Source organism: Myxocyprinus asiaticus, chromosome 2, assembly GCF_019703515.2.
Source record: "Myxocyprinus asiaticus isolate MX2 ecotype Aquarium Trade chromosome 2, UBuf_Myxa_2, whole genome shotgun sequence".
Taxonomy (NCBI): Eukaryota; Metazoa; Chordata; class Actinopteri; order Cypriniformes; family Catostomidae; genus Myxocyprinus; species Myxocyprinus asiaticus.
The window spans coordinates 5180839-5191006 of record NC_059345.1 but is presented as its reverse complement, the minus strand read 5'-3'; the positions used below and the strand labels follow the sequence as shown (position 1 = coordinate 5191006).

The 10168-nt window shown below is 35.8% G+C and overlaps 1 protein-coding gene across 8 annotated transcripts in view; it reads left to right on the top strand.

Annotated features, from left to right (window-relative positions):
- Positions 1-8524: 8524 nt before the first annotated feature.
- LOC127454165 (calcium/calmodulin-dependent protein kinase type II delta 1 chain) overlaps positions 8525-10168 on the top strand; it is a 112801-nt gene continuing 111157 nt past the window's right edge. For 5 of the 8 annotated variants that reach the window (XM_051721196.1, XM_051721233.1, XM_051721172.1 and 2 more), the window contains exons 1-2: positions 8526-8805; positions 9981-10075. In XM_051721196.1, the coding sequence (XP_051577156.1) occupies positions 8744-8805; positions 9981-10075 (157 nt within the window). In that variant the 5' untranslated portion in view covers positions 8526-8743. Of the gene's footprint in view, positions 8806-9980; positions 10076-10168 lie in introns of all 8 variants that reach the window. The other 3 variants (XM_051721214.1, XM_051721223.1, XM_051721180.1) reach the window with 2 other exon arrangements.

Sequence of the window (10168 nt, the reverse complement as noted above, 5' to 3'; positions counted from 1 at the left end):
ACTCACAAAACGAAATCTTAGCAGCCACACATGTCAACGGGAGGTATTAAGCTTGTCAGCAGGAATGGATCTCTTGGCAGTGCTATGCATTCCTTGAGGTTGAGCTATTGCATCTTTTTTTTAAATTTTTTTTTTTTTAAGTATGATGTTGGTAGTGTCGTCATTGGATGATTTAAGAGTCAAACTGCTACATGCTGTTTGAAGAGACAGTTTTGGTGGTGTGTGATTTACATACACACATTTGTTTTTCTATCCTGGTGGGGAATTTCCATTGACTTCTATTGTTTTTATAGTGAGCTAATCATATTTTCTATCCCTTAACACTACCCTTAAGTCTAACCCACACGTACGTTCTTTTTTTGTTTTGTTTTTTGTTTTGCATTTTTACATTATTATATATTATATATAATATTATTCAGGCGATTTCAGGTTTAACTATCCTTGTGGGGACATTTGGTCCTTCCCAATTTAAACAAACCTGACCCACACAAACATGCATTTGTAGGCAGTTTTTAGACATGGTCACGCAACACTCTTTTCATTTTGGCTCTCCCCACTGCACTTGGTTCTAATCCCTTAATGTTGACATTTATAGACTTCTACGCAAGGATGTAAAGGGCATGTATTTGTGTGTTTTCGTGTATGAAATCCTTCTTTAGAATGAGCATTTGGATGCAGTTTGTTGGTTGGTTGGCTAGCACATTTGCATCAACTCCTGTTTCCAGCATTGGCCAGTTTCAGCCAGGCGTGACTGAAACTCCTTTTGGCAACCAGCTAATAACCCAAGTTCATAATTTCCCTCTGTGTACCTTACTGCCATTTTCTCTCTTACAGCATATCTGTTTCATGCTGCACAGCAGTAGGTAAGCATATAGCAGCTCCGCAACTACAACAGCAGGCTTTCTAGACTGCAAACAATCATGTTGATTAATAGTTTTATAGTGCATTTTCAGTGTTATCTCTTTTTTATCTCTCATACTCCTACCTGTTCTGAACAACACACTCTCTTTTTTGCCAGTGTCTTTCTGTGCCACTCTCTTGAAGTTCAAGCATGCTGAAACAAACTTTCATCAGACCTTGCCAGCTAAATTGTTTGTTTAACTTGTTAGTCTCCTCTTAAAGGAATAGTTCATCCAAAAGCGAACTTTTGGTCAGTATTTACACAAAAAGAGACGTTAGGCATAATGTCAGAGCATACAACAAAAATGTATGGTGATTTAAACTGCCAAGCTCCAAAAAAGGATGCAAAAGCATAATAAAATTTGTCCATGTGTCTTATGCGCTATGTATTCCAAAACTTCTGAAAGGCATAAAATAAGTTTTGTGTGATGAACTGCCTAAAATAAGCCAGTATTTACTGACAATCTCCCACTTCTCTGGAACTCTGAACCCTTGGTTACTGTTCACTAAAGGCTGACACCTCTAATGTTCCGGGTCAAATTTGACCCGGATATGGTAATCATATATTGAATATAATTTTTATTAAGGAAATGAATTTAAATAAATTCAAGACATTACATTTTTGCATTTAATCTGGAATTTGTTGGTATTTAGACTTAATTTGATTTTAAAAAATATATATATATATATTTTTTTTTTATAAAATGAACAAATTTTTATGTTAATTTCATTTCTGTAAAAACATAAACTGCATTAATCTGAAAAATTAAGAAAATATTAGATTGTGTCAGGCTTTTGGAGCATTTGCTGCCATCTGGTAAAAAAAAAATAAAAAAAAATAAATAATAAAAAAAATACATAGCATGACATGAAATAACACTTAAAGCCAGTAGGTGGCTTCAGTGATCTATTGATTTAGATGGGCCTAGTCTCTGTAACTCAATGTTGAAACAAGATGCATCAAGATGTATTTCACAAGTAATGAATTTGGATATATACTTAGACATCATCAAAGACTATTATTTGCCAAAGTTAAGCTTTTTATTACCACTTGTTTTGAAGTGTCAGTTCTTGGAATAATGCGACCTTACGCTTACAGTTAAACCTGAGGTATTATGAAGAGAAGACATAAAGCATTTTGTTACCAAACATCAAAATGAAATAACTAAAAAGAGTAAATGAATTAAAATTTCAATAAAACAAACAGCGATAAACAGATATGGACAGCAATGAACAGTGATAATACAATTTGTGTGCAAACAGAAGACTTTGCGATGGCGAACTTGCCATTTTTTGGAAACAGATAAATTCAAATCAGTGACGTAAACAGCAATAATGTGGGGGAAGACACTAACTTTGATCTGTATGTGTAAGCATGCACGTGTGTGTGTGTGTGTGTGTGTGTGTGCATGTCCCACCTCATAATTTCTGAGTGGATGTTTTCTGCATTGTGGCTGATTGATTGATTTTATTTGATAAATACATTTTAAAAATGCTCTGTGTTATAGTCTCACCCATTCATTCCTGTTGATTTCCAGGCAAGATTTAAGAGCTCTGCTGGAGGGGAAGATTATCAATGAAGATAACCTTGGACATTCTGCTTAATATTTCCTTTTGTGTTGAACAGACAAAAGAAAAACTACAGGTTTGGAACGAAATGGGGGTTTATACATTTTCATTTTTGGGTGAACTATCCCTTTATACAGTTTATATGTACAGTTTTTGTTGAGAGTTTTGATACTGGGTCTCATGCAGAATTTTCGCGAAAACCAAAGTTTAAAATCTGGCATGTACTGTTTAGCATTTTAAGAGTGGTTAGTTGTTCGTTGTTTCACGTTACTTTGAAAACACACCTTTGAACAGCGATTACTATCTTTTAAAGCTGACACATGCTGCTTAAATATGTATTTGTATTATAATCTGTTTTGAAACAGGACCTAGAAACAATGGCAGAGAAAAGTCGTAAAATTGGAATCCACTGAAAGCTTTTTTTCACAATGTGCCCACAATTCAAAGTAAGATGTCTGGGGATCGTCTGCTGCAGGTGTCAGATATGCAGTAAAATGACTTTTGTGGTTATATTTGTTAAAAGATACAGAAAAACATTATAGTTTCTTTGCACCAAGTGATTTTTTTTATTTCTTTTTTTTTATGTTTTGCTGCCAGTTTTCTTGGACTTTATATCGACACCTATTGATATGGAAAATACACAGACATATTTATCGCCCACAATTTATGTGATGTCTGATAATGAGGGGGTACCGAAATAAAGTGTGCACGATAAGATACATAAAAACAGTAGATTTGGGTACTTATAAATGGAAAACTACTGCTTCTGGGATCCGCCATGCGAGTTCGGTTATCATCCAATGCTGGTAATTTCAATATAGACAAATTACATTGTTGTTGTTGTTGTTGTTTTTTTGTTGTTGTTGTTGTTGTTGCAAAGCTGCTGCTTAAACCACAGTTAAGATGCAAATGAAGCCAAAAGGTGACAGCTGGCTAATTATGGGTAAAACTGCATTTTGTAACAGATGAAGATAAGCAAGTGTGGGAATGGCAAGAACAAGTGGCGGTTGAAACGTATGTGGCATAATATTGATTACCTCAAAAAGGAATTTCGACTCATCCCTACTTTTCTTTAAAAAAAAGCACAAATCTGGGTTCCAGTGAGGCACTTACAATGGAAGTGAATGGGGGCCAATCTGTAAACGTTAAAATACTGTTTCAAAGGTATAGCCACAAGACGTAAACAATATATGTGTTAACATGATTTTAGTGTGATAAAATCACTTACTAACCTTTTCTGTGTAAAGTTATAGGCAATTTTACAACTCCGTTGCCATGATGATGTAATGTCAACAAACCCTAAATGCCTAAAATGACTGTAAAAATGACAATTTAAACAACTTTACAGCTCAAGTAATACATGAGTTTTAACAGTAGATTTAATGTAAGTGCTTTTATAAAATTATAAGCTTCACACTTCTGCCTTTAAACCCTCCAAAAATTGGCCCCATTGACTTCTATTGTAAGTGTCTCACTGTAACCTCGATTTCTGCTTTTTTTTAAAGAAAAGGAGGGACGAATCAAAATGAATTTTTGTGATAATCAACATGATGCCACAAATGCTGTCGATTGAGCTGAACTTGTACTGAACCTGGAATATTCCGTTAACAAAACAATCTATATCTCCTTGATGATCCCACACTTGTCATTGCTGTCCAGGTATTCATCTTTTTGTTCACATTTGGTCTTTATTCTCATTCTGAAATGGGCAGACATGGATGTTTAACTCTAAAGGTCTTGCAGGCTCCGCAGGGGCCCAAGCTGACCTTCTCACCGAAACAGATGTAACATGCTTTATTTAAAGTCCATATGTGCTTCTGAAGAGAAAGAGCAACAAAGAGAGTCTTAATGAAAACATGGGCTTCCTTCCGCACTCTCGAGAGGAGAGAGACTGTGAATAGTTTATTGCTCACCCCCTGGACCCAAATTTCTTGTTTACAACGTTTACATACACAACTGAAAAATCAGCTTATTTAAATTCTTAGCATTTGTTTTAAATGCCCTCTATATCAAACCAATTCTAATATTAATCTTTTAATCATTCATTTATTTTTATTTTCATGTGGTTTAAAATATTTGATGGACACCAGTGGGGCTAGTTGTCACAAGGTCTGTATCTCAGTAAATAGAAGTTTTGAAGTTTTAACTATACAATATATTTACAGTACTGTGCAAAAGTTTTAGGCACTTGTGAAATATGTTGCATAGTGAGGATGTCTTCACCACCTTGATTGTGGCCACCTTTGCCTTTAAAACAGCCCCAATTCTCCTAGATACACCTGGACACAGTTTTTCTTGGTTGTTGGCAGATAGGATGTTCCAAGCTTCTTGGAGAATTCACCACAGTTCTTCAATCTATTTAGACTGTCTCAATTGCTTCTGTCTCTTTATGTAATCTCAGACTGACGAGATGTTCAGTGGGGGGCTCTGTGGGGGCCATGACATGCAGGGCTCCCTGTTCTTCTATTCTAATCATTTTCTATTTGCAAAAGTAATGTTTGTGAGTCTAACATTTATATTTCCTATTGACACACTAAAGCTGAAGATATAAATAACCATCTTAAGACAAATGCTTTTGTGAAACATCTTAAGTGCCTAAAACTTTTGCACAGTACTGTAGATCTAACTGTATTCTGAAAACAAGACTATATTTCAGAAATGTCAGACTGGGGCAAGTTGAAGCATTTTTTTTTTTAATATGTTAGAATTTTATTTAATTCATTCATTTCAGATTGTGTTGGCTAAATGGTTTGATTTTTGGATGTTACTACCATTTCGGCAGTTTTGCAAATCGATATTACAGTGAGGCACTAACAATGGAAGTCAATGGGGCCAATGTTTTGGAGGGTTTAAAGGCAGAAATGTGAAGCTTATCATTTTATAAAAGCACTTACATTAATTCTTCTGTTAAAACTTGTGTATTATGTGAGCTGCGAAGTTGTTTAAGTCATAGTTTTTACAGCAGTTTGAGGGTTTTAGGGTTTAGGGCGTTACGTTGTCATGGCAACGATGTTGTAGAATTGACTATATCTTTACACAGAAAATTTTAGCAAGTTATTTTAATCACATTAAAATAATTTTTACATGCATATCCTTTACGTCTTGTGGATACACTTTCGAAACAGTGAGTATTTTAACATACAAAAATTGGCCCCATTGACTTCCATTGTAAGTGCCTCACTGGAACCCAGATTTTGGCCTTTTTTTTTAAAGAAAAGGAGGGACAAGTCAAAATGAATTTTCGTGGTAATCAACATGATGCCACAAATGCTGTCGATTGAGCTTAACTTGTATTGAACCCGAAATATTCCTTTAAGATTGTACTGATTGTTCTAAGATCAGTGGCAATAAACAGCAGGTTTTCATTGTGACAACTTACCCCATATAGTTTGACAACATGCCGCACAACGTGTTAAATGAACTGCATCTCTCTCTCTCTCTCTCTCTCTCTCTCTCTTTTATTATTTTCATTTATTTATTTATTTAATTTTGTGGCAGAGACAGCCCCACAGTGCCATGAGGGAGCATTTTAACTTCTTAAATATCGTCAGCAGAAGGCAGCAGAGCGTTGTAATAATGTGCTTTAAATGAGCTGGAGTGCTGAAAATAAATAAAACGAATAAAACATAAAATGTTAGCCTTAGTGGTTCCATGAATCCCTGTTGTTGCATTCATTCTTATATTTGTACAAACTCTTTTTGTCATTAAATTGTTTTTAAGACCGTATAGATGTGAAGGGAATACTGCACTGGATTGGCAAACGATTAACTAGTTTAAGAGGATAACTGGTTACATCCAGTGTATTCAAGGTGAAAAAGACCCATCTTGAGCATTCGCCCACTATATGCCGGTTCAGTTTAGGCTAGAGTTGCATAACAGTCCATCAACACATCCTCACACATCCACTGATATCCTCCGATATAAATACACGAGACGTTTTTAAGCGCTCGAGCGTGTTTTTGCCGCCAGGAGGAGTTGTTACACTGCATTCAACCGAGCGATCCGAAGCACTGTTTGGAAAATTGATTCATTCTAGCGAATCGGTTCGTTCGGACGATTCGTTTCAATGAACTGGTCGAAAGAAATGATTCGTCTTTACATTTGAATCATCACATAAAAGCGTTTAGAGTGTTCATATGTTTTCCCACATCATGCTGGGATAATGGATCAAATGATATTAAAACATTATAATAAAATATTAATGAAAAATAAAACCCTAAAGATAACCCTTAGGGAACGTTCTGTGTAGGTTCTTATTAGGTTGTCACAAAAACCTCCCTGCAACTTTCTGGGAACATTAGTTTATGGTTATAAAAATAACCCTTAGGGAACGTTCTGTGTAGGTTCTTATTAGGTTGTCACACAAAAACCTCCCTGCAACGTTCTGGGAACCTTAGTTTATGGTTATAAAAATAACCCTTAGGGAACGTTCTGTAGACCTATAAGTTCCGTTAGGTTGTCACAAAAAAAAAACCTCCCTGCAAAGTTTTGGGAAGGTTAGTTTATGGTTTTAAAAATAACCCATAGGGAACATTCTGTGTAGGTTCTTATTAGGTTGTCAAACAAAAACCTCCCTGCAACTTTCTGGGAACATTAGTTTATGGTTATAAAAATAACCCTTAGGGAACGTTCTGTAGACCTATAAGTTCCGTTAGGTTGTCACAAAAAAAAAACCTCCCTGCAAAGTTTTGGGAAGGTTAGTTTATGGTTTTAAAAATAACCCTTAGGGAACATTCTGTGTAGGTTCTTATTAGGTTGTCAAACAAAAACCTCCCTGCAACTTTCTGAGAACATTAGTTTATGGTTATAAAAATAACCCTTAGGGAACGTTCTGTGTAGGTTCTTATTAGGTTGACACACAAAAACCTCCCTGCAATGTTCTGGGAACCTTAGTTTATGGTTATAAAAATAAAACCTAAAAATAACCCTTATGGAACGTTCTGTGTAGGTTCTTATTAAGTTGTCACACAAAAACCAACCTGCAACATTCTGGGAACGTTAGTTTATGGTTATAAAAATAAAACCTAAAAATAAACATTAGGGAACGTTCTGCGTAGGTTCTTGTTAAAAGAAAACCTCCCTGCAACGTTCTGGGAACCTTAGTTTATGGTTATAAAAATAACCCTTAGGGAACATTCTCTATAGGTTCTTATTAGGTTGTCACACAAAAACCTCCCTGCAACGTTCTGGAAACGTTAGTTTATGGTTATAAAAATAAAACCTAAAAATAACCCTTAGGGAACGTTCTGTGTAGGGTCTTGTTAAAAGAAAAACTCCCTGCAACGTTCTGGAAACGTTAGTTTATGGTTATAAAAATAAAACCTAAAAATAACCCTTAGGGAACATTCTGTGTAGGGTCTTGTTAAAAGAAAAACTCCCTGCAACGTTCTGGAAACGTTAGTTTATGGTTATAAAAATAAAACCTAAAAATAACCCTTAGGGAACGTTCTGTGTAGGGTCTTGTTAAAAGAAAAACTCCCTGCAACGTTCTGGAAACGTTAGTTTATGGTTATAAAAATAAAACCTAGAAAAAAACCTTAGGGAACATTCTGTGTAGGTTCTTATTAGGTTGTCACAAAAACCTCCCTGCAATGTTCTGGGAACGTTAGTTTATGGTTGCAAAAAAATAAAACCTAAAGAGAACGTTCCTAGAACGTTAGGAATTGGTTCCCCAAAAAATAACTAAACGCGAATCAAATGCTAAATTTAGGGGAACGTTGTGTTTGCTGGGCATCAGTTTTTGCGCAAACATTTGAGCTGCATGCGGTCATTAAAGCAAAAGTGACTTTCTTAAGTGTACATTTTGTAAAGGTACTTTTTTTTTTTTTGTGGTAAATTTAAAATTTTCACTAAAGACGTTATACTGAGGATATGTTTTTATTATTATTAAATTATATGTACTACACACATCTGTTATTCTCGAAAACCTCCTTGGTATGGAGTGAGAGTTCCCTAACAGCCGAGTGACTCACAAGCGCTTTGAGAATCGGTTCAGTCGAATCATTCTAAAGAACCGGTTTTAAACGAACGGTTCACTCGCGAATCGGACACCGCTGATGAGAAGAGGTGCGGCGCTTCAACTTCAAATAGGTAGTGTCAAAACAGTGCCAGTCACCATCTGACACCTGCGAAAGAACCTGTAGCGACAGACTTGGAGCTTTTCTTTTCTTTTCCTATTTGAATCATTTACTTTGTTCTGCACTGGGGATATACAGGAAGAGACCACCGCAGATTTCACTTTTGCACTCAGATTGTTCTTCCCGTCTCTCTCAGCATGGCTTCAACAACCTGCACCAGGTTTACCGACGAATATCAGCTGTACGAAGAACTGGGAAAGTAAGTATCAGTTATGAACAAACCTCAAACAAAAATTTGAAACACGTTTTGTGGAGCAAGTCTATTTAATTGCACTGACGCCAACCTGTGCGTTCCTACCTGATATGTGAATGCGCGAGAGCTTTACCTGCGTTCGCGAGTCTTTGATGTGCAGAGTTTCAAAGAGACGATGAAATAATCCAAGTATTTATGTAATTTATTTTTTTCCCGCGTTTTGAAGGAAATTGCAAACGGTGGGATCCCCCCAGTTTAAACCCTTGTGGTTATTTATTTATTTATTTATTCATTTATTTTCAAAACAGTCTGGAGTTTTCACGTGGGTGCTGTGCGGCCACCAGTGTTAGTAAGAATGTTGCTATCTGATCTATTCATGATAAAGATCTTTGTTTGTTCCAGGAAGGTCTAAACAGCTTCCTTTAAGTTAGGCTAGGGGAATCTGAGTAGAGGTTGACCGATACCAATAGCTAAAGTGGTGGGAAAGGCCGATAACCTATTAATTGGCCGATAGTTTTTAAAATCAATTTATAAAATGTCACCAAAAACAACAACAACAACAACAAAAAAAAAAAACTTTTACTCTTTTCTATGGCAGGCAAAGACAAAGAGTCCAAAATGAATAAAATCCCAGATGCAGTTTTTTGTCCAACCAAAATCCCAAGAATAACTAGAAAAAAGATTTGGTGCACAGTGCGGGACTTTTAAATATAAACAAGCCCGAAACACACGGGGACTCTTATTTTGAAATTATGAAATTATGAAAAAAATATCGGCAACCATCGAAATTGATTTTTACAAATAACTGATAGTTCCAAAAAGCAACTATCGGCACCGATTAATCGGCCGATAGTTTTTAAAATCAATTTATAAAATGTCACAAAAAAATAAATAACTTTTACTCTTTACTATGGCGGGCAAAGACAAAGAGTCCAAAATGAATAAAATCCCAGATGCAGTTTTTTGTCCAGATAACCGAGATAACCGACAGTTCCAAAAAGCAACTATCGGCACCGATTAATCGGTAAAACCGATATATCGGTCTTCCTCTAAATCTGAGGAAGAGCTCATTTAAAATGCTGCATCCTCACAAACATATATTCAAAGAAATAAATTAATTAATAAAAAAATTATTATTCTAAACAAACAAAATAAAACAACTGGTTTCTCATGACTTCCAGGGGAGCCTTTTCTGTGGTTAGAAGATGCATGAAAATCTCAACTGGTCAGGAATATGCTGCCAAAATCATCAACACGAAGAAGCTGTCTGCCAGGGGTGAGTTGATTTCACTATGTTGGATATATAATATGCTGAAAATAACACGACTGGTGTTGTGCTTGTGCACTCAATGCATCAGTAACATCAACT